Raw genomic sequence first — 25,431 nt, 5'->3', positions numbered from 1 at the left:
CTCATGAAACCCCACCTGGAGCACTATGTTCAGCTCTGGGGCCCCCAGCACAAGAAGGACATGGAAGTATTAGAATGAGTCCAGAGGAGGGCCATAAAGATGATCAAGGGGCTGGAGCACCTCTCCTATAAGGACAGGCTGAGGGAGCTGGGGTTGTTCAGCCTGGAAAAGAGAGGGCTCCGGGGAGACCTTATAGAGGCCTTACAGTGCCGAGAAGAGGCCTACAGGAAAGGTGGGGAGGGACTCTTTGTCGGGGAGTGTACTGATAAAACAATGGGGAATGGTTTTAAAGTAAAAAAGGGGAGATTTAGATTAGATATAAGGAAGAAGTTATTTTCTATGAGAGTGAGGCCCTGGCCCAGGTTGCCCAGAGAAGCTGTGAATGCCCCATCCCTGGAGGTGTTCAAGGCCAGGCTGGATGGGGCTTTGGGCAACCTGGTCTGGTGGGAGGTGTCCCTGCCCATGGCAGGGGGTTGGAAGTGGATGAGCTTTAAGGTCCCTTCCAACCCAAACCATTTCATGATTCTGTGATTCTATGTTTATCCACCAGTCTTAGAAACTAGGAATTCAACACAATCACACTCCTAGAAGAATGTTACAGTCGATGAAGAGAAGGCTGGGCTGAGCAGGACTTTCCCTTTCCCCTGTTGAGGATTTGCAAAGGAGTTCAGGATCCACCAGAAAGGGATGGAAAGCCCACAAAGGGGAGCTTGGCCCTGCATAATCACTAGGCTTTGTGGGTAGGAATGAAACGATGGGACAGACTGTGCATTTTATATTAAACAGTCACTGGATTTAAGAGCAGCAACAGGAAAAGTACCGACGCTCCCACATCAGTACTTAACCATAACAGAGTCAAGCTCCATCCTGCTACAGGAATTTAGCAATTGCTTTAGGCTACTTCCTTCCCCTCCCTGTGGTGCTCACATTAAGACAGCTGAAAGGGGCTTTGCTGACAGGAAGGTTTGGGTTCTCTCACATTGGAGGATGCTTCATGTGTATCTACCACTGCAAATATCTCCTCAGACAGAGCTAGGCCATACCAGGAGTTTTGCCTCATTTATTCAAGCCCATCTTCATGGGCACTTACCCTCAGGAGAGAATGTGGACTCTTGATGCCAATAGCAGAGAGAGACGCATACCTGCAGCCCTGAACAAAGCACCTAAGCTCCACAGTAGGGTTTGATGGACAGTGCCTCACTTTATATTTTCTACCTGCATCTTGCTTATTCGGTATGTTGGGGGAAGGCAAAAGAACAAGCTGAGGGCTGTGGGTCTCTGGACCTTCCCATGCACTGCCTAAAAAAATGCTATTTCATTGTCTCTTCTGCATATCAGGTCCTACTCTGGAATCAAGTCCATAACGTTAGAGCCATGCAGGGTATTTCTCTAAGTGATTACACCATCTGCAGTGGAAAACTCATCTCGGTAAGCTTAACTAAGAATTTGAACCTCTGATGGATAGGCATTGGAGTGTTCTATTTAAATTGAAAAAAAATCTACACATGGATATAAAAGAAAGAATAAATGTTTCAATTCTGAAAAGTGAGATTCTTGGCATTCATTACCTTCAGAAAAAAATGAGAATGTGCAATAAGCCTCAGGACTGTTCTTCAAGTAACCTCTGAGGAAAAGCATTACAAACATAAGCTAATTTTAAAAAGCAAGTGTAAAAACCATAAAATTCTTGCAGAGCTTATTTAGTACTTTATACCAAGATCTATGTTTGTATAAAATTTCATGAAAATTGCACCTAATTTACCATGGGTTATTTCTTGAATAAAAAGTAGGAAGAAAGGGAATAATAATTTGCCTATATTTTTATATTATTTTCGTCACAGTAGGCAACCTACCTGTAATAAAAAAATGCAGCAACTCTGTTTTGTAATGCTGTGTTTATTGTATTGAGTTATATGCAATATAACACACATCAATACCATATGGTGCATAAACAGTAAAATAAAGAGTATGAAACACAATGGCATTACAATTATTTAGTGCTATAAACACTATAAAGCATCAAAGAAGCTGGTGAAATTATGCTGAAGACTAAGCAGATACGTATTTTTAAAGTTTTGGGATAATTTTGCCAAGAACGGCTCAGAAGTAAGTACATCCTACTTAAAACTGGGGGTGAATCCTCCACTGGCAAAAATAACCATAGATCCACCAGCACAAATCAAGTCAACCAACATACAGCAGCTTAGAGACTGTATCCACACAGATTCTTCCTGTGAGCTGCTGCATTGCTCTCCAGTGCAATCCCAGGAACCACTGTTAAGCAGAAAGCACACACCAAATGGGAAACAAACTTTAAAATAGTAATTAACACATTATTAACATACTTTGCATTGCTACTGGAGCTCTCCAAGAATTCCAAACAGATTAATCAGTCTTCAATCAAGTCATCATAAGTTCACAAAACCAATGCTACAGATATTCATTATGTGAAAGGACTGAAGGTTTGACAGCCTTATCGGAACAGTACGTGCTTGTATTTTTTTTGTCTGTAAAGCCAGGTGGTGATGGGCGTTCCTGATTCCTGTCAATAGCTGACTTCTTGCATCCCACAATCAGATCTCTTTTCCCCCTCAGTAGTACATTGCAATTCTGGTAAGGTAACCAAGACGACTCAACACTGGAAAATGAACTGCCTCCTAAATCAAGGGACCTGAATCCCACCATGTGGATTTAAATAAACTTCTGACCCAGGAAAACAGGGAACAGGTGTGTTTTTTTCAGGTAGTTGTCCTAAATGGGTACGCATAAGTGCAATTGCCTAGATGGATGAGCCTCCCCTGAAGGAATTGAAGAGATGAATCTTCTGACTTGAAGAAGAGGCAGAGAAGAAATACATTCTTTGCATTTTTTTTCCAATTTTCTTCTGAGTTTACAAACAGATATTAAAAACTCAAGAAATTCATGTCTGACAAGCTGAATATTCAAAATCGTGGTTGGCGGGAGACTAGATCTGTCCACCTGACTGTACATTTGCACTTTTCCTAAATCACTAGCAGAGAGCCCTAATAATCTCTGTTATACCTAGTCTGTAGATAAATTTCCTCATTTTGCTCTAAGCCATATGGCTTCCATTAAATTGCATTTTTTTTCTCAAAATACTAAAATAAAGTAAAACATAACTAGTATTTTATTTCCTTGCCAACATCTTTTGGGGACAACGATTTAGTCTGGGATAAAATATGCATTACAAAATTTGTCATAGTTACTGCAGAGGTATATAGAAATATAGAAGTATGTGTCTTATTCCTTGCTGAAATGAGTTTGACTGATAAACCATGTCTCTATTGGAATTTTAATCATGTCATGAGAGCACTAAAATAAATGTCAATGAAAATATTAACTATTCTGTTTGTTACTTAGATACTATTATTTATGTCAGAGAAATAGATTTGTAGGCTTACTGATCAAATTTATCCTTAACACTAACATTCATGGGAATTATACCAGAGAAAAGTGTGGCCTATTGACTGGAACAATACAGAACTATAACACGTATATTTTTTTTATTTCTCAAAAAAAAAAAAAAAGATTCATTATCTTAAGGGATGTCTGTGCTTTGCCAGCTAGATTCCATTGCACAACAGATTCTGTTACACAACAATTGTAAAGTAGGATTTCTTTACAAACAAAACAAAACAAAACAAAACATTTTTTTTGTGTGAAGGCATTCAGAACTGATGTTTTTCTTCATCAGTCTTTCTTTACTACAGATACTGTATTTGTTCAGAGAAGCTCCAAAAGCTTTTCTCAGATGTAAAACTCTGTTAGAATCCCAGATGTTATAATCTAACTGAAATAAAAATAAAAAAGTGTTTTCAGAATTTAAATAAACAGTGTTGTTACTAAGTAATACTTGCTCTTTTTCTATAGAACATCATTTTGATGACTGATGAGGTCACAATTTGCTGGGACACAAAATATTTGAAAAACAAAGCACATATTGCTGAAAGTTCACAGAGGAATACAGCAAGGCAAAGCAAACCCCAAATTCTGTCTTCCTAGGCAAGACTTATAAAAGGGTATACCTACAAATAGACAGTGAAGAGCACAACTGACTTACTTTTCAAGCATTTATCAGCATTCCAAAAATGAAGAGAACAAACTTTTCTGTGTGTCATATCCTGCTAGATTAATCTGTGCTTCTGGAAGAAGAAACCCTGAAAAACATGACTGTAAGTTGTATTAACTACGTAATATAAAGCAAATGTTTACATAGTAAATGTCTCAAGTATTTTGCTCCCTGCAAATATTAGGATTACGGAAAGCACTTGATGTGATGGTGCAGAGAGGAAATTCTATTTTGGTTGACAGTGTTATTCAGAGCTATAGAAGGATAAACCATTGGACAAGGTAAACTGTAGAGCTAATCTGGAGGGATGCAATTTTTAGAAGGATGGGAAACAGAGGATAGAGGAGGTGTAGTGGCTCAATACAGTTTTCTATAGTACAGTTAGAATAACAAAGGAAATGACAGCAATGCTACATTTTAAGTAAACCTAAGAAAGGTAGAAATCCAAAAAGGAATAAAAGTAGGTGTCTGCAACAGAATCACCACATCAGCAACTAAGAAGAGCTGATGAATAAATTCTAAAATGTCACTGTGGTGGGTGCAAGAATTAATGCTAAGCTTTTGAGAAAATCTGAAGGAAGCTACTATTGATCAGTGATACTGTAAAAAAGATGAGCATAAAGTCAGGCAATTATAAAAATATCCAACTTCAGGATATTAAAGTACCATTTTGCAAGGCAGCAAATACAATTGAGAAGGAGAAGAAGAAAGGCTATAGGAATCCTCATGTACAACTACAGAAAAGGCCACTACGTTTGCTGAGCTGACTCCTTAGGAAACACAGTGCAAAAAACGCTTTTAATATTATTTAAAATAGCAGCTTTTATGTTTCATAAACCTTGATGTGGGAAGATTACATTTAGAACCAACGGAGTTTTTTCTTTAATTTTCCTTCAGGATGAGACATTCAGCTCTGAAAGTATAAGAGGATTTGGGAAATCCACTTGAACCAGTGAAGAACCACCGGGAAGCCTCTGCCTCTGTTTTGCAACAGCCCGGGCAGCACAGCCATTGGCAGCTATGCTATTCCCTTCCTCGAGTGGACTTTCTGGGACAGCAGCACCTGAGCTTGGGCTGCTGTGTTGGACACGTTGTGAGAGCAGATCTGGAGCTGACAGAAGACTTGCAGGCATGTGAGTCACCTAGTATCCTGCAGTCCTGGGGTGACAAGGGAAGGGAGGAGAGCCCTGCTGCAGGGGCATCATTGCTGGCTTTGTGATTCCCCACTGAAGGTGCATCTCAAATATGCAAGCTCCACACCAGGCAACTGCTCACAAATTGGAAGGAGAACAGTTTTCTAATTGGTTTCCTATTTCTAAAGTCGATATTATTGCCTTGCCTCAGTAGCAAATATATTTCATGATTATGCGAACTGTATTGAGTCTAAGGCAAAAAGTGAAGTGGGGTAGCTAGTATTAAAGACTATTTCTGAATTAAAATCATGTGTTGCTGCTATGAGATACAGTTGGCCTGAGTGACTCTAACAGTGATTACAAATAATTCAGATCAAACAGAGGAATGGCACTGAAAGAAACCCTATAGACAGGCTATCTTCCAGTGATCACAGACAACATTCGTAGTGTTTTGAAGTGCTAATGTAGTGCCCACAAACTAGCTAACAGTTCAGTTCATAAAATGTACAGGAAACAAACTTCACTGAAGTCCATGGAATGGATAACTTTAACTGCAAGCAAAGTAAAATGATAATTGAAAATATTTAATACTTAAACACATTCCTTTAGCTTCTTAATTTTTACCAGACAAAAGAAGAAGCAACCCACCAGCCCCACCCCAAGTAAACATATTTTCTTTAGTCTGTGATGATACTGCACATCGTAAGTCTCCAACTACAATATCTATTCCAGTGAAATTTGACTATAGTGTATCATAAATAAAAATAAATACAAATACATGTACAGTGAAAGAAACACTATATAGGTCAATAGGTTAAAAAGTCAGACATGCGTGCAACTCTTGAGTATTGCTGCCACCTTCAGGAAGCATGATAAAAAAAAGCTGGAAATATTAATTAGAAAAGAGATGGTAAATAAATCAGAGATTTAAGATGATGCCTGTTAATTATTTTGTACTTCTGTGACATTAATTTTCACAATGGTATATAACACTCATTTTATTATTCTCAAATTCCAATGAAGTAAGTCCAGTGCTAAGAGATTTACCCAAGGCCATTCAGAGTCAGTGACACATATACCCTCAGCTTCTTGAAGTTTCACCATGAAAGATTTGTGGATCGGAAAATAATTTTATTGGCATTTGGATCTTGGTTCCAGTAGTTACTTTAACAATCACACACAGAGTATCTGTTGCAAACTGCTTCATAAAATCGGGATGGAAAAATCAGACTCTATATATTCACTAAGTTAAATTTTTAATCAATAACATTCCTTGTTATTATTGGATAGGATGTTTCTGAGTTGTTGCTTTACAATGTTATGTGAGAGTTGTATTGATTTTCTGCCAGTTTTCCACTTCTTTTTCTCAGACAAAAGAAATCAGGAATAGCAATGTAAGATCTTCAGTCTTCAGTCAGTATAAGCATTATTGAAGTGCAATTACTGCAAATAAGTAAATAAGTGTAAATAAGTAAACTGTAAACTGACCCAATTTTATTTTTTGATTGTTGTAAGAACTTACATGTGGCCTATATTGGCTTAGCTCTCACTAGGAAGATAAAACTCATCGGATGTAACTTTACACTAAAATCTTGGTAGTTTAATTTTTTTTTTGTAATTGAACTGATGTAAATTTTGTATAGACATTTTAAAAAAATCTTCCAAGTTGAGTTAGAAATATTAAATGATCCAGGCTACTATAATCCTGTCCATTTATCCACTGTTTTCTTATTGTTTGTTTTAGAAGGAAACATCTAGCAATGGGTTAGCATTTCCCCAGAGTGCACAGGGAGGAAAGGACAGATGGTCTCTGAAATAGAAAATTTCCTTTGGAGATTATTTAAAAAGACTTTCCCATCAGCAGTAATATTTTAAGCCATTTCCTTTTTGATATTTATGATTAGATTATGATCTAATGAATTCTCAAAACATGCTCATTGTTCCTCTAGATTTGGGAAACTTCCATGAATAGCGATGTGAGAGGGCAACAAATGCCACGTTGGTCATAAAAGGGTTGATGAAGTGTCATCGTTTTTGTGGGGCTCAAGAACTGCTTAAAGGATGTCAAAGTATTTAGAAAGGTGGGGTACGCTTCTTGTGTTATCTGCAGAGACAGATTTCACACTTAATTCTCCCTTCCTGACATCTATCTTAGTCCTAGTTTGCAAAATCTAAAGTGGGGATATCCTGGCTCCACATGGTCTTGATTTAGCTCTGGAATGGAGTATAGAAAGTTGCTTTTTTATGTTTTTATTTTTTATTTTTTCCCCTCAAGTGTTGTTTTCCCTCCCCTTTAGCTTTTCTTTGGTATATGCTCCTTTGAAAACCTTATCAGGCAAACAAAAGCATGCAGTTGGATTTCAATACATATTGGTTATGATAAGTTATTCTACCAGATACTCAAAAAGTCACTCCTTTAGTTTTCTAAAGTTCGTACCTATTTTGTTGCTGAAATTCTTAATTAAACATTCTTGGAGATGCTAATGGCTGTGTATCAACTACCTAAAATTTAAATCTCCACAGACCTTTGTGTGCTATCCACAAAAGAGTTGGCTTGTGGACAGTTACAATGAAGACAAGAGAAGAGAACAGGGCATAGCAGAGCAGAACAGAGAGGAAAGAAGAGACTATAACTGGTATAATGTCACTAGCACTAAGACCAGCTGTTTCTACCACTACTATTAGCTGTAAAGAAGATTCCTTTGTTGTCTGTGGTTTCTCCTTTCTGAACAGCTACACTGGAGACACTGCAGGAATATTTTATATGGAATATTGGAAATTTGGAATAAACTGGTTCTGAAAACAGTCATTCAAATTTTGAGGTATGAGGAGAGAATCTTATTAATCATCAGGTATAGGAACTAAACATATCTGTAGCACTTAAATGACTCATATCCCTGTAATATATCACATTTTGAAACTTTGCTTACCTTATATGGTACGTATTTGAAGAACTGGTGCATTTGTGGGTTCCTCTAAGTTCCTAAAATCATTGAAGTCAGCACTAAGAACCTGGAAATCCTAAGAAGACTTGTTTGTATTGCTTGTCTTCCTGAGCTAGGAGAGGTCTTCCTGTTTGTGCTGCTGGGAGAGAACATCTGGAGTATTTTTTGCCATTGAGAAGGATGCCTTGGCTACAAGAGACAGTGGAATTTCACCAGTGTGAAATCACTGAAATCAATCAGCATGATCAATTTCAGTGACTGCAACCTCTCTCATGTGATTGACACCCATCCATGTAAACATAATGTACTTCAGAATAGTGCTGCTCAGTGTGGAGTATCACCCTCAGAAGGTATCTGCCTGGATGCACACTAATGATCATGCCAAACAGCACCTGAGATCTGCCAGCTCTGCTCAGGAAGAAAGACTTCAGGTTCCAGTAGCAGCTAACATGTGGCATAAGCAGCTGGATGAAACACAGAAAGCGGAAGAGAATAGAAAGGAATAGAAAGGTTCCAGAAGCACAGCAAGTGGCATGACAACAACCTCCTATGAAGCCGCTATGGATGCAATTTGTTAAGGTGTTTTATAAGATAGCAAAGGCATACTAAAATGGAGCGTCTTTCTTTAAGGACTGGGAATCCTCAATATTAACTTTATTGTTTCTTTATTCCATACCAGCCAAGAAATTGAGATGCTGTCACTTGAACGGGCACTTGTGAAGTGATATGTACAAAGGGAGAAATCAGAAGTGATATACCACAATAAAGTAAGTCCCAGTTCTTATCTGGACAAAAAATAAGCCCAAACTCTCTCTTTTCCATGAAAAAGGAGTACAACATAGACCAAGTATAAGTTGCTGTTGATTGTAGCCAAAATTGTGCATTTATGGCATCTGGAGAGTGCATGGCTTAGCTAGAAAGACTGGTGGCTCAAGATCCTTGCAAGCAGCAGTCAGCAAAGAATTGTTCTGCTGTCTGTTTTGTGAATAGCACTGTCCACTGCCAACAGGTGAAGAGACTCCATTGCAGCTGACCACAGCCTTGTTTCTGAGGAGCTACCAATAAAGAAGGTTTATGTTTTAATTCCTGAACCATCACTCTTCAACAGAAATACTGCATTTTTCATGTTTGCACCCAACTTGGCGGTAGCTCTACTGTAAGACAGCAGACCCAACACTTCTGTAGAGCTCTATTAACGGGAGGGACTACAGATGCCCTTACAGAAATATCTTATCATGGAAGATTAGCAATATTGACATGACCAAAATCATTAGCGAAGAGTAGAAGATAAAAACGCAGCGTGTCACTTTACATGCAAGAGCTGTCAAAACACTGAGTGCTCACTATAGCTCATTTTGGGCTTGTTATAGCTAACCTAATGGGAAACGATTTCAGGTCAAAATGATTTTGCTCTTTTTGGTTTTGCATTTATTCGCAGAGCAGAAAAAAAAAATATTTCTGACCACTTTGTAGTATTCCCACCATTCCATGCTACCACTTATAGGGCACTAGAAAATAGAAATGTCGACGTAAATTGGGATAACGTTAGCAAACGTGATTTCGACAGAAAATACGCAGGGCACAAACGGAGCAGAGCTGCCAGGGACTTGTACCGGGGGCCCGGCAGCGGGGACTGGCAGCGGTGACCAGCAAACGCCGCCGGCCCCGGCCCCAGCCCGGGGCCCACGGCCTCGACTTTCCCGGCGCGGGAAGGGAGGAGCCGGCCGCGGCCCGGCCCTCGTCGTCCCGGCGGCCTCTCGCGATGTCGCTGCGGGCCCTGCGAGAGCCGGCAGCGGGCGCCGCCGGTTGCTAAGGGCCGCCGCCGCCGCAAGGTGATCGGTCCCCGGCGGGCCGGGGGCGCCGGGCGGGCCGGGGGGCGCCGGGGCCCGGGCACGGCTCTTTCCCGTAGGGGTGGCGGGTGAGGGAGGGCTCTCGGGCGTTGTCGTGTGCAGTCTGCTTCGTGCCGAAAGCTGCGAGCTGCTGAAATGACAGGCGGTGGGAATTGGGAGAGGTGGGAATTCCGGCCCGATTGCTGCTGTCTAGATTCGGTGGTTGGCTGCTAAAATTGTCCAACAGCTTGCCCAGGCAAAGGCTCGTGTGAAATGCCTCCGGGGGTGGGTAAATAGGGCCACTACAGGGCTCTTCCTCCGTCGTCCCGTAGGATTTGGGGCAGGCTTTCAGCTGTGGGGCGATTGCACTGAAATGAATTTTTGAGCTTGAAAAGGCTGCACAAACCAGGCAGCCGTAAGGTTTCCCGGAGAGAAAAATATCACATAAAAATTTCAGGGAAACTCAGTGAGTGATACGCCTGCTGAAATAAACCAAAGCACAAGCCATTACAAATGAATTTTAAGATAAGCAAGTTAGTGATTATTTAAGTCAAATGAGACTTTTCAAAGGGAGCTATAGATGAAGCCGATATTTCCATAATATGCCTCTCTGAGTAATTTGAATGGTGTTTTGCGTGGCTTGCTAACCAGTGCAACTTACACTTTAACAATGCCTAGCTGTGTCAAGGTGGTTTTTTTTGTTGGTTTTTTTTTTTTTTTTTGGAGGGGGGGTGCACAGGGAGTGAAGGGGGCAACTCTTGAGAGCTGAACTGGTAAGACACTGTCTTCTGTACTTGATAGATATTTCCAGTTTCTCACTGCTGCTGCTCCTAGTTTTTCCTAGCAGCCATAGCGTTGAAATGGGAGGACTCTGTCAAGTCACTTTGCTGTTGATACTACAGGAAAATAAAAAAAAATCTGACATTTCCACATGGCCCGTGTTGCTTGCAAAAGCTGCCAACACCTTCTACCATGGGCACTGCAATAGCTCTGAACAGAGGGATCCAAAAAATCAGGATGGGGCACCAAAACTATCTGAGAAGAAGGTGGGAGACTCTTAGAGGTTTCTCATCAAGGTAGTTGTTACATCTCTGAAACCTTTTTTTTTTTTTTGTAGTTACGGTATAGTTTTGTGCCTATTTGATGGACTGTTCTTCAAGCAACTACACACAGAACTGTAGGATTTTTTAATACAATATTCTCATTAAGAATATTGCCCTAAGATGACAGGAGGTCCATTAAAACTGATTTAATTATATTGATTCCAGTTTGTCTGAAATAGGCCCTATCGAATACTTCATATCTGTGGTCATGTGTTTTGATACCATAATCTCATGCTGTGTGTAACAGGAAAAAAGTGACCGTTTGAAGATTTCATGCTTTTCATGCTTTTGAACCTGTTAGAGCGAGTCCAGAGGAGGGCAACAAAGATGATCAAAGGGCTGGAGCACCTCTCCTATGTAGAAAATCTGGGAGAGCTGGGGCTGTTCAGCCTAGAGAAGAGAAGGATCCGGGGAGACCTCATTGTGGCCTTTCAGTACTTAAAGGGGTCTTATAAAAAGGATGGAGAAGGACTTTTTACTTAGGTAGGTAATGATAGGACAAGGGGGAATGGTCTTAAAGTAAAAGCGGATAGATTTAGATTAGACATTAGGATGAAATTCTTCACTGTAAGGGTATTGGGGCAATGGCACAGGTTGCCCAGAGAGGCTGTGGATCCTCTATCCCTGGAGGTGTTCTAGACAAGGTTAGATGAGGCCCTGAGCAACCTGATCTAGTGGGTGGCATCCCAGACTATGGCAGAAGGGTTATAACTAGATGATCTTAAAGGTCGCTTTCCAACCCAAGCTATTCTATGATTCTATGATTTTCCTCATCTTAAGGTGAGGAAAGAAGAAAGAAACTGTGAAAGCATGTTATTTTTGTATTTGTTTCATACAGATGTCTCAATTTACAAGTGAAGATGAAGCTCTGTTGCAGTCTATGCTTAGACAGTTGCTGCAAAGCGTGAAGGAAAAAATCACTGGAGCCCCGTCAGTGGAATGTGCAGAAGAGATCCTCTTGCATTTGGAGGAAACTGATGAAAACTTCCACAAGTAAAACTATTTTGCTATTTTTAATATTTTGAAGGAGATGAAATGTGTTGAGCTATGTTATTCATGGGAAATGTTTGCAATTTATATTGATGTGTGAGTGCATATGTATGTTTTTATATATGGATTCTCGACACTAATGAAATCGCAAAAGATTTCAAAAGAGAATACAATGAATTTTGCCATTTTCCTGATTTTTTTCCCCCCACTATTGGCAACACACTATTTTTACTGTAATTGTTTTGTAAGTTTCTCTCTTACAAACAGCTCAACAATTCCTACTAAACATTGTCAACAGTAATGCACATGTACATGTAATCAGATCTTCAGAAAACATGTAGATGTAGAGCTTAGTGACATGGTTTAATGGTAGACTTGGCAGTGCTAGGTTAAAGGTTGGACAAGATGATCTTAGAGGTCTTTTCCAACCTAAATGCTTCTATGATAATGTACTAAATGCAAATGCAAACAGAATTTAGAAAAAATCCTGACTGTCGGGGAGTGTTTTTGACACTCCCTGCAAGACAGTATTATTTTGTTTGTCATGTACCCTTTTAAAAATTTACCTTATTCTGGCTTCCATTTTTGATTGTTCTGTCTAGCATATATTGCTGAACTCTTGTATAACATATCAGTAAGTTCTTTAATTTAAGTTTTGAATAAAGCAGAAATGCATCACATTTTTTTCTTAAATCAGATTTGACAATGTGGCCTCTCTTACGTGCTACCCTAGATTTCTGGAGCCCATACTCCTCTTTTCCTTTCCATGGTACTCTTACATGCTTGTTTCTTACTACATGGAGGATTTTCAGGATGCATCTGTGACAAGTCAAGAGAATACCAAGCTTAAATGACCTTGAAGACATTTTCATGACCAGAGTTCTGTGACTTGATTTCTCTTGAGAAAGCTGGTTACCTGCCAGGTTTTGAGACCTATCTACTCTATTTTTTGTTCCCACTGTGATGTAGAAAAGAGAGACACAGGGACCTCAGAAAGTAACAAAAAGGAAATTTGAATCTAATATGAAATTTATATGCAGTAGTAAAAATCAGATTTTTTTTTTACAATATATAATTAGCACTTTTTTTTAAAAATGTAAATCTTAGAGTGTTCTTAACATTTTTTTTTTCCTGGAGCATCTTTTGTAAGCCTACAAAAGTAGTTTTGAAATGCCTGAAACACTCACAAAATGTTTTTAAACTGGAAGAATGATGCAGAAGATAGCTGTAGGACATCAAGCAGACATAGACTTTGTGATATGAATAATGATGTAATTGTTGTGTATTTCAGAGTGAAGCAGTCACTGCAAAAATGTATACCACGGAAATGATGGAAATGTTACTGTCATAAAAAAAAAGGAAGAAAGTTTTATGAAAGCTTTCATTCAGTGGAGATTCATGCAGTTTCATTATTGCAGAAGTAAAAAGCTAGCCTTGAAGACAAATGAAAATGCAAATAAATGTGTTTGTATCTTTCTTGAAATGTATTTCCATTACTTTCATTGAGAACAAAAGTGATGTGGGAAAGGAAATAAGCGGGGGAAAAATATAGGGCTGTTACACCTGATGGAACTTGAGGTAGGCAATTCAGTGAGAAAGTATGTATCACGATAGAAGACAAGATTTCCTGTGACTTTTTTTTTGTATCTTGGGTATAATTTTTTTTTTTAATATAGAAAAGCAAAAGCAGCTAATTTATAACAGTTGCTTTTGTTTACTTCTACATTTTTTAGCTTTAGACTCTATATTTACATGGTCAACTGTCTTTTTTAAAAATTTTCTTACTACTAATTTATTGTAATTAATGAAAGTAGTTGCAGATCTGCATTTGATAAAATGAAAATACAACGATGCACCTAGTGGTGAATATGATTATTTTTTTCATGTGATTGTTTGCCTTGTCTTTTATGGAAATCAGAAGGTTAACAAAAAAAACCCCAAAACTTTATATATTCTGAAAATTATTTTTCATCAATTTCTGTAGTGAAGATGGGATCTGAGGAGTATGTCCAGTGATTTTTTTTTTTAAATGTTATGTTCGTGTAAGTATCTAATAATAAGAATGCAAAGTGCCAGTTTGTTTACATTTAACACGTCCATGTCATAGACAGGAAGTCTATGAGTTTGGGTGAGACTTTTGGCATATCATCATGACACAGTTTTAAAGTCTTATACATGCCTCTATGTTGGATGAATTTATAAGCCGAGTTTTCTGTGTTTCTTTTCCTTTTGTATGTTCACTTTGAAATGAATAATACCAGATGAGGATAACATAAGACAGCGTTATATTCAGGATGCTGAAAGTAATGTTTCTTTTAGAATTTTAAATATGAGATTTCTTGTTATTTTGTTTTTGTCTGTAAAACATTAATCTTCTGTCCAAGTAGACTTTTACATTAGTCTTAGAAGAAGCACAACAGGAAATTAGAAACTATTTGATATTGTTCCTTCCTAGAATATGCTGAGAAGGACTGTATTGAAGAAAATCAAACTTTATTGTGTGTTTTCATAGTTGAAGTTTATTTCTCTGAAAGTCATAAACCCTTACTTTAAAGTCACGAAAGGAGGTGGCTAATATTAATGCAACGTTGAAAATGTTTGAGGGTAAGCTCAAAGTAATGTTACATTTCAATTTTACGTTTGTTTCAGCTATGAATTTGTGAAATACCTTAGACAATATATAAATAATAATCTGGGCTCTGTGATTGAGGAAGAAACAGAAAAATGTACTGCTGCTCAAAATCAGGGTGAAGTATCAGGCTATGACACTTTTGTCCAACATATTACTAAGAAGACTCGTGAATCAAAAGAGTAAGTATGTGCATGTAATTCACATTTTTGTTACTTCTTGGTCTTTGTCTTACTTTTTTCTTTCCAGAATGTGTTTTGAAAAACATAAATTCTGAAACATAATGGTAACAAATGTGATTCTTTGCATTCAAAAATCAGTGCTAAGCAATTCAGATATTCCCACTCTTCACATTTCAGTTTGTCATGCTTCAGCTCACTCCGGAATGAAGAGTGTGAACCATTTCATAAAATGATCAGTAGCAAATCTATGGAGCTTTTGAGATATCTGAGATTGGAGTTAGGTAGGAGTAAGATTTGAAAGACAGGAGTCACTATTTCATGTTAGTTCATTATATGCATATGAAATTCAGTTGTGATATGGAAGGTGGCCTAAGTGAAATATTGTATTCTTATCAAGTATTACAGTATGGTAATTTCCTTAGATATAAATGGAGATTCTGCATGGCAAGCATTAGAATACTTAAAAACATTTAAACATTAAAAACGTTAGGTGTGTTTTGAAGATTGCTTCATTGATATCTAGCGAGGTGTCTTTTGAGAGTAGTATGTTTAGATCTGCTGTCACTGGCGAGTTTAGAAATTGGTGTTTGAGCTTTCTTCCTTGGATTCAAAGATACCTCTGCAATGCTGTCTGTATGTGGCACAATTGTTACATATATCAACTGTGTAGAATTATCCAAGATTTTCTGTATATATGACTCAGACAGTCAACCAGGCAGAGATTAGTAGGTTAGTGTGGAAAACTACCTCAGCATATTACAGTGTCTGTGGTCCAGATTCATTGGCTTTGAACACCATATTTAGTAAAGAAACCTTAAATAGACAAACCTCTGTGAGCACCAGTTATTTTCTTATTCATCTCTTCCCTACAAACTTTCTTCCCTTCTTGTGGGCATTGGGAAGGGAACTTCCCCTTGGAATATAAGGGCTTGTAGCTCCTTTACTGAAATTTCAGATACCGAATTTGCACAGGGAGGTAGTTTCTGTGGTTCTTTAAAGCATTAGTGAGTAATACTTATAAAACAGATTTTAGTATATACAGCTGTTTGTGCCAGAAAGAATGTGAAATTTCAAAAGTTTAATCTATGTATCACATTATTTTTGGAATTCTTGTACAAAATGTGCCTACATAATAATGCTGAAAGCAGTTCTAAAAGTATGGTTTTCCTAATGAAAAGCAGACAGTATACTTTTGTCATCATGGTGAATCAGATCTGTGCCTTTTTATTTATTAGCTGTCATTGAGAAACATGATAAGGACTTCATTCAAGTTAAAGTAGTACAATGTGAAAACAGTGAAATTAAAAGCAGAGAGAAAAAAACAATAAAGATAATTTTTGTCCTTCGTATGTTTTAACCACTAAAATGATTTTATGCAGTACTTCAGTTCTACTTTATAATATCCTTGGTGACCTTAAAATTAGTAGTAACAGCCTTAAAGTAAGAAATAACTTGAAATAAAATACCAGTTTTAAAATAGGATATTTTTCTGAAGCACCAAAGATCTTTTTTTTGAATTGCTGTTTATTTTGAATTGCTTCTGCATGGATGTTATTATTCATTTGTGTACATGGCCTGTACTCAAGAGTCAGGATTGACATGTTCTCTTCTGCTAGGTTCTGTTCAAGGCTTATAGCAAAAGAAAAAATGGGGAAACATAAACAGTAACAATGAACTGATCTGTTCTGTCAGGGACACAATCTCCAATTGGGTGGGTTCACATCGTTCCATCTTAAAAAACTCTCAGTACAGGGTTACATTAGTGATGATTTCATTGAATGGTTTTAGAAGGGCAAAAGAGAGTTTTATTACAATTTTAAAATGTAGTGTCCTGAAAGATCTAAATATCTGCATGTTTTGTTGCTCGTTTTGGATTTGCATTTGTTTTTTGTTCACTTCTGTTCATTCAATGAGTTTGGGTCTAAGTAGCGTTATGCCATATTCAGTTATTCATGACTTAATTAGTGACTTTTTTTTTTAATTCATGATTTTTATGCTCTTTAATATTAAAATCCTCTTTACTTTGAAGATACAGAGAAATGATGCATGCCTTGAAGAACATCATGATGGTTGTGGTAGAGTCTTTAATTAATAAGTTTGAAGAAGATCAAATGCGTAATAAGGAGATGGATAGTAAAACAAAGAAAGAATGTCAGAGTGGCTATTATACAGACAACTGTTCTGACAGTGACTCTTCGTTCAATCAAGTAAATTTATTTTCTCTCTACATTATGAAATAAGCATGATACTGCACAACTGTTAAGTTTCTGCTAGCAGAAATTGAGAAGCAGCCCTAGAAAATGATTCATCCTTCCTATCTTTGATATATTCTAAAATGAATGAATTGCCTTTCTTGCAAATTGAACTACTGACTTTATACTAGCTGTCTAACCTTTAGACAACGCATACTAGATGAGGTGAATCCTCTGCATATACTCTGAAGTGCCTATGCAAGTACTGAAAATAATGGAAAGTAAGCAAGAGAAAATAATGGTAAAAGCTATGTCTCATCCAACTTTTTGTGATTTTTAGGAGCCAAATACTGTGTAGTTCATTTCCAGAGTACTGCACTGTACTGTATGACTTAATGAGTTCTTATAAGGCATTTTTTGAAGATTAAGGAAACTTCTAAGTAAAACAAAGAAAAATTCATAAGGGAGAATTTTGTTGCTGAAAATTTAACTTTGGCCAAACCTCAGACAATATTCAGAAAGTTGACTTTAATTTAAATTAGTATAAATGATGAAGTCCAAATTATTAAAAGTAAATTAGATATCAAAATGACTGATGATTTTAATCTTCTGCTATTCAGTTTAATAAAATACACTAATGATCATTTTATAATGTGTATTACAGAGTTATACATTCATGAGTCAAGAACAATTGCAGCTGCTTGTAGAAAGACTTGACCCTATTCAGCCTAAGGAAGTAAGTTTAAAAGAAGAAATTTTAATACAAATGATTGTTTATGGTGTATTGGAGAACAGACTATATGCATGTAATTGTTCTTACGTACGTAAGTGGAATCTCGTGTCGGTTCATATATCTTGGCTTCAGTGTGGTAAGTGCACTGCAGTGAAATATTTTATTCTTTATAACCATTTGGCTCAAAAACTGTAGTTGCAGCAAGTATCTTATTTTTTTGGTCTAGAGTTTGTGTTATAGATGGGAATTTTAGTTATGTGAGAAGTAAAGTTATTCAGCCTTGGTTTCGTGCACACATATCCTCTGCCCATCTTGATACCTTCCCTGTTGTCCTTTGAGTTACTCCTATCAGAAGAGAGGGGTGCCTGCTGTTTCATCAACAAGCTGCTGCCAGGTGGAATATATAATGTCCAAGTTAGGTTTGCCTTTCTGTCAGTGTCAGTACTAATTTGGGTCTCTGACCACCAGTCAGCTTTTAATATTTTTGAAGCTTGGAAAATCAGTATTGTTTTGATCAATCTGTCTCGCTCTCTCTCATTAAGATTTGCTTGTGATTGTCTAGCAATTGAAAAAGTCATGGTAGATGGGAACTGGTATAGAAGTGATCATATAACGCCACGTTTTCTTAGAAAACTAGGTAAAAAATCTGATGCTATAAAATATGCTTAAAATTTCCTACAGTTGGTTTCAGCAATATGAAATAAAGGGCTAGCGATTAGTTGTCTACAAATAGAACAAAAAAAAAAAGTTATTTTAAATTACTTAGGTTATGAAGGTGATGAAAGTTCTGCAGTAAAATATAGAGTGTTTTATTTCCAGTTTTCCTTACAGACTTTTTTATGAACTGCTAGGTGCAATTGTAGCATTCAGTGATAAGGTAGTTTTCCTATAATCCTTGATAACAAAATAATTGATTACAAGCAGAAAGTAAACCAGAAATGAATATAATACTTGCATGCAGTATAGAAACCTAATATTTTGAAATGGCTTTGTTGCTTCTTAAAATGTATTTTTTTCCTCTGCTCACTGATGCATTGTTTTGTCCAAATCACCATGACAATGTAGCAGAAGATAAGTATTTTGGGAATCCTTATCTGATGTACAACCAAGTCATATTTCTTCCTTCCTACAAATTATATTGTAAATTATTTATTTGAGAGGTTGCTCTGAACAGATTTATATTGTTTGTCTTTTTGACCACTTCAGGTTCGCCAAGAAGCATTGCAGACACTATGCTTTGCCCCTCCCTCAAATGTACTCAACTCTGCGGGTTGGCCAAATCTGCGTAAGCATCTAATGATGTCTCTGTCAGATCCTGATGTAACATTCAGTGTAAGCTGATGTTCTATGTTTAGTTATCAGTTGTGTAGCTGTAGTAAACAGTACTGAGAAGGAGCAAGAAGTTGTATATGTGTTATGATTATTTTAGCAGGATCCAAAGGCACTTCTTGTGTGCATGTGTATCAGATAGTTTTTTTTTTTTTTTTTTCATTTCAAAAACTTTGTTTGATTCCAACAGGTCTTGATTTAAAAGATTACAGCAGGGCTTCGATAGAATTTTAGAGATTGCTGTACACCATTATGTATTTTTAATGGGGAGTGATGAGGTTTGAATGGTTTAAAAAAAAACAACAACAAAACACATGTTGCCAAAACTCATGTAAAACATATCATGTTAATATTTCCTATTTAAGTTAGGTGTATACTCCATGATGATAAGAAAATGATACATATTAATATTACACAGGCACTGATGAGGAAAAAATGTGGTAGCTTCTTAAACTACTTTCGGATTATTTATTATGTCAATTAAGCCTTTTCTTCTTTTTTTCTCCCAATTTTAAAGTGATTTTCAGAGAAATGAATGCTGTCTCAGTTGCTGTCTTGTATTAATTACTCTTTCAGTTTAGAAAGTCTACAGTTGTTTTTAAAATAATGCTAGTTACAAGTCATTGGCATGTTAATGACATAAAAACATTAACGTTAATGGAAAAGTATAGTAATATTACCTGATCTGCTTCTTTGTATCTCAGTGAGGCTTTACACTGGTGCTGTCAGTTGATGTATTCAAGAAAAATGTCTTCCATACTGTATGCTCCTGTGGTCCCAAACTATATATTTATAAAATGAGCTTCACATATTGGTTATTGTGCAGTACTAATATACAATTCCATGGTTACATAATACATTTAATACATTGCTTTTTTTCTTTTTTTTTTTTCTCCTTAGGAGAAAATTCTTAGGTTTTATGCAAGAACATTTTCTTCATCCCCATTTAATATGACAAGAGAAGTCTATACAAGTTTAGGTATGTGCATTAAAGTATATTTAAGACTCCAAGAGTCATGTACTTCCTGAAATTCGATTATCTTTTACTGTGGAACTGTATAATATGGTCTGTTTTGCCACTCTTGTCATCGAGGTGGGTTTTATTTCTTCTTTTTTAGCACAACACTTGGAATTTTACTTCCTTTCCGGAGAATATTCACTTCGTATTTCAGCAGGTCTGGATGTATCTAATGCAGACATAAATCATTTACTTAAAAAGGTATAAATGAACTTTCCATATCTTTTATAATTTTTGTTGTTACTGAAACATCATGTAATCTTTTTTAATTATACGAATATTAACAGGTCCGTCTTTTAAACGAGTACCAAAAGGAAGCTCCTTCTTCCTGGATTCGTCATCCTGAAAAGTATGTCACCTTCAATAGTCACTGTCTCTTAGCTTAGTGTTTTTTTTTTAATGTATTTTGCTAAAATTACATGCATCTAATTATATTTTCACAGGGTCCACACATGACTGGTCAGTGCTAAGGAAAAGTGGAATAGGGAAGTTATATAGGAGTGGTCGTGGACCCTATTAAGCTGCATATTTAGCTTTCAAAGCATTTACAATGTCTTAAGTGTAACATTTAGTGCTTACGAAATATGTAATCGTATAAGAGAATATACATGTATGTTGCTGTTCATTTTATTTATGGTAACAAAAAGAATTAATATCCTTACAAGACCAAATTAAAGATAACGTGGTTGATGTTTAAGATATGCACGAACAACAAGGATTTACAATAAATTTTGGGTATGAATATTACTGATGGAAAGTGAATTTTGTTTTAATTTTTTCTTATTTGTATCATAAGGTACATGGAAGAAATAGTGGAGAGTACCTTGTCACTGTTGTCAGTAAAACACGATCCTTGTTATCCTGACTCTCAAGACTTTTTGAGTCCAGTCTACTTCTTGGCTCTAGTAGATATCAAAGCTGTATGGTTTAAAAAGTGGACGGTAAGCAAAAAGAAAGCAAAGGGGAAAAAAAGTAAAACTTGTTGATGTCAGATGTATTTTCAAAAGCTTGATTTATAACTACTGTTATCAGAGACCTATTGTGACCTTGATAACAACCTATAATAAGAACTATAATTAAGGAAGTGTATTGTTTTAGGCATTTATGTCCTTTGCCCCTTAACACTGCTCCATCCCTTTCTGTTCGGTTACTAATCTACATAAAATTTTGGGAAACTTGCTGCTTTTCAGGTCATTTTTTTCTGTCCATTTGTTGTAATTGATTGATATCTGCCAAAAGACTCAAATATTTCTTTGGAAGAGGTGCTGAGCGTGAGAGTATAGTTATGTTATCTTATGCAAATTGTCTGCTGTAGTGGATGTTAGAGATCTTTGCAGACTACCATGTATAAATTTATTACTTACAATTTACATGACAGTGTGAAACACGTAGTCTAGCATTTCAACATTATTACTAGTTTTTCTGTTTTACTGAATGTTCTGCACATTTCGGAATTTTTCTAATGACCTTTTTTTAAATCTTAATCTACTGCAAAAAAGGCCCAGTTGGGTATAATACTGGTTTACATGAGCTAGAGTTTAATACGTTGAATATGTACTGTGCACAGGATTCCTAATGGAACAGAATTGGAGGTAATTTTGACTTTTTGATTCAAAAGTAAAATTTATATGTTTGGAGTTGACAGTAGTTTTTCTTTGTGATTTTAGCATGCATATTACAGCAGAACAGTGGTACTTAGGCTTTTGGAAAAGAAATATAAATCTTTGGTAAGTATTTCCCAAGGAAATTTTACTTGGAACTTGTTTTTGCTTTGTCCTTCTTGTCAGAGCTGTTCCACATTCTTTATCTAGATTAGCCTTTTTTTTTTTTTCTTTCCTAATTTTATCTATGATTGAATTATGAAGAAAGGTATGTGTTCTGTTTTGGGTAAGTAGAAATTTGAATGTTTTATAGCAAGTATTTAATTAGGATTATTATCTGTTAATTCCTTATGTTGCATTGTTGCATCCATATTTAGAATTATTTCTGTCAGCGTATAAAAATAGAAAATGAAAAAATGCAAAAACTCAATGCTGAATTTGGATTTTTGATGGAAAGAGACTCAGAAAAAACATTGGATGCATTCCTTATGTTGCATGCATATTTAGTATTATTTCTATCAGTGTATACAAATAGAAAATGTTGCGTGAAAAAATGCAAAAACTCAATGCTGAATTTGGATTTTTGATTGAAAGAGACTCAGAAAAACATTGTATTCTTTAAGTTGTGTTATGAAACATTATGGGTTCAAAGTGTCAGCAAAGTAAAATCAAACTCCATAAAACAAAAAGTTTATGATAGGAAGTTCATTAGCAGAGTAGTCTAATATAATGAGTAAGCATGGAATAAAAGTGTGTTTTTTTAGCGCATGTCTGTATGCTTTACCTTTTCAGTGTGTAAAAAATTTAGCAGCTCCAAAATGAACAAAGACGTATGTTTAAATTTATTGCATATGCTGCATTGTGATTTGTTTCTAAATACACTCTCCTGGAAAAGAGTCCAGCAGAGGGCCACAAAGATGATATGGGGCCTGGAGCATCTTCCCTATGAAGAAAGGCTGAGAGACCTGGGTCTGTTCAGCCTGGAGAAAAGAAGACAGAGGGGGTCTCATTAATGTGTATAAATACCTGAGGAGTGGGAGACAGAGGGATTTGGCCAACCTCTTTTCAGTTGTTTGTGGGTTCAGGACAAGGGGCACTGGCCAAAAAATGGAGCACAGGAATTTCCACACCAATATGTGAAAGAATTTCTTCATGGTGAGGGTGACGGAGCACTGGAACAGGCTGCCCAGGGGCGTTGTGGAGTCTCCTTCTCTGGAGATATTCAAGGCCCGTCTGGACGCCTAACTGGGCAGCCTGCTCTAAGGAACCTGCTTTGGCAGGGGGGTTGGACCGGATGGTCTTTTGAGGTCCCTTCCAACCCCTTCAATTCTGTGATTCTGTGATTCTGTGATACACAATGATAGAATTTCAACTTGTATATACAGTGATTACCTATGTAAATATATGTTATGTTATGTTAATGTGTTATGTTAATGTGTTATGTTAATGATGCAACAGTTTTGCAAAGGTCAGTAATAACACTGGCAGCACCCAGTAACCAAACTTACAATTTAGTACTTGTAGTGTAGACAGAGGTTTTTTCCGTATGAATAATGAAAATCTTCCATATTAACCATATGGTAATCACAGATTGTTATTAACTTCTCAGAGTACTTGCATGTTCTCTGTTCTCTTAACGCTTATATAGCTGAAGTTTGTGTTAATGTGTTTTAGTAGCCGTGTAAAATTTTGTATCCTCTTTGATGGTTACCCCAACCAAGGCGCTGAAACATGAGGTAGTTGCAGTGATGTGAAAGTTTACATTCTTTTGTTAATGGGCAATACTAGAATACGAAAGTAAACACGTTTCTTGTAAAATGCTGGACATTTTATTTTATTTTTTTTTTTCCCACAGATTAACGCAGCTGTCCAGCAATGTTTTGATTATTTTGAATTTTGCAAGGCAGCAGTTAATACAACTTCTAGAGTCAGTGGCTTTTCCCAGCAGTATTCTAGTGAGTATCTTTGCATGTATTGCATTGTTTGCATGTGTATTCACATTCTCTATGTCTTCGAGCATGCTACCTCAAGATAAAGAAATCCTGTACGATTTTCTTCTTTCAAAAATATTTTGTCTGTCTTTTGAGAGAATACTAATAACAGTGGTTAATTACTTATGCTCTCTGCTTTTATATACAAAATGACTCATATATATTACAGGTAGTAGCCAACTACTGGCAAGTAAATTAAAAAAGACAAGTTCTAATTTTTTGGTTTTATTGTTGTAGGTGATAAGCAGAAATTTTCTTACACTGGACCAGAATTGCAGTATGTCTATTTTGTTCATTCGCTGTGCCTTTTAGGCAGATTGTTGATCTATAAGCAAGGCCGAAGTCTCTTTCCAGTACAGCTGAAAAATAAAAAAGGTAAGAGAGAGGGGTGAGGAAAATGGAACCTGTTGAGTAACAGTATGCCTATACCTGATATGTTTCCACTTCAATGTTGTGAACATCGTAGGATGATGTTCTGTTTTAGCGATTCTGTGCCTGCAAAGCTTTGTTAAAAGATGGCATGGGAAATTTTCAGTATCATCACTGTTTTTTAATCTTTAATGGATATGGTTGAACAGACCACTTTTTTCCTTATGTCTAATATATTAATTTCATGTTGAAGGAGATGTGGCTCAGTATGTAAGTGCTTCAGTCTTTTTAGGTACGAGTAATATGTTTTGTCAAGGTAGTTGATATAATTGGTTGGAAAAGAGACATGTTCATGCACCCAGAAGTTTTTCAGATGTGAAACAAAATCAGTACTTCAAGCTAAATGTAAACTGAAAGCAATTGCACTGAGTTTGACTTATTAACATAATTAAGATAAAGCAGTGTAGAAGAAACTATCAGTATCTGTGGAACAGAGGTGTTAATAAGGGCAGGGGAGCTGAGATGTAAAAGCCCTTGCAAGTCCAGAGAAATCTGCATGTAGTGATACACTGTGTGGCAACAATTGTAGCTTTCCATTCTATTAATATCTCTATTAATCCAATATAGAATTCATAACGTTTCTGGATAGTAATTCTTTTGTCTTTTGAAGGTAATTTGTACCTTTGGTTTGAGGATCAGAACTTTACACCCTGTATAGAACAGTGGTGAGGAAGAAACATCCACTAATCAAGTCCTTTTGTCATTTATGGATTATCTGTATAACTCCATTTAAGCAGTGATCCATTGATGATGCTTACTTTTTTCTCTCCCCTGCAAAAGTAATGATCTTGTCATCTGTCTTCTCTGCTCCTTCTCTGCTCCACGGATACCAATCCTTTCCTCACAAATTGTCTGATTTATTAACATAATTGCATTAAACTTGGAGCAATAATTCCCAGCATGCATTTGGCTAAGCGTTGTTTGTTTTTTGTTTGAGACCTGAGGAAGGGTTGTATCTGACAGCTTGTCTCTTTTCCATCTGTATCACTTAATCTAGTGGCAAGGTAATGCATTTTCCAACAGCCATGTACATTCAATTTTTTCAAACTCTGGCTGCCATCTGCTTCAATGAAAGACATGGTGAAAATGCAATTGGCTAAGCTGGGAGCAAGATTAAGCCTTAAAAGTTGATCATGAATTAGCCCAGTAGATTCCCTGGGAATGCATGTCCTTTGATGTATCAGTTGTACATGTACCTGTTGTTTACTATGAAGGCATAGTTAGTTGCTCTGAGAAG

General features: G+C 36.7%; 1 protein-coding gene across 10 annotated transcripts in view; it reads left to right on the top strand.

Moving 5' to 3' along the window:
* Positions 1–9,868: 9,868 nt before the first annotated feature.
* Positions 9,869–25,431, top strand: part of TBC1D32 (TBC1 domain family member 32) — a gene marked incomplete at its 5' end in the record, with an annotated part of 87,142 nt that continues 71,579 nt past the window's right edge. For 3 of the 10 annotated variants that reach the window (XR_014582144.1, XR_014582145.1, XM_083830638.1), the window contains 12 exons: positions 11,939–12,093; positions 14,740–14,901; positions 16,931–17,108; positions 17,758–17,829; positions 19,033–19,158; positions 20,056–20,134; positions 20,274–20,374; positions 20,461–20,522; positions 20,970–21,114; positions 21,841–21,900; positions 23,630–23,729; positions 24,003–24,140. Coding sequence is in view for 8 of the 10 variants with exons in the window: in XM_083830638.1 (XP_083686764.1) it covers positions 11,939–12,093; positions 14,740–14,901; positions 16,931–17,108; positions 17,758–17,829; positions 19,033–19,158; positions 20,056–20,134; positions 20,274–20,374; positions 20,461–20,522; positions 20,970–21,114; positions 21,841–21,900; positions 23,630–23,729; positions 24,003–24,140 (1,378 nt within the window). The other 7 variants (XM_083830634.1, XM_083830637.1, XM_083830636.1 and 4 more) reach the window with 7 other exon arrangements.

The sequence above is a fragment of the Anser anser genome (assembly GCF_964211835.1).
Source record: "Anser anser genome assembly, chromosome: 3".
Taxonomy (NCBI): domain Eukaryota; kingdom Metazoa; phylum Chordata; class Aves; order Anseriformes; family Anatidae; genus Anser; species Anser anser.
This window is presented reverse-complemented; position numbering and strand designations above follow the sequence as displayed.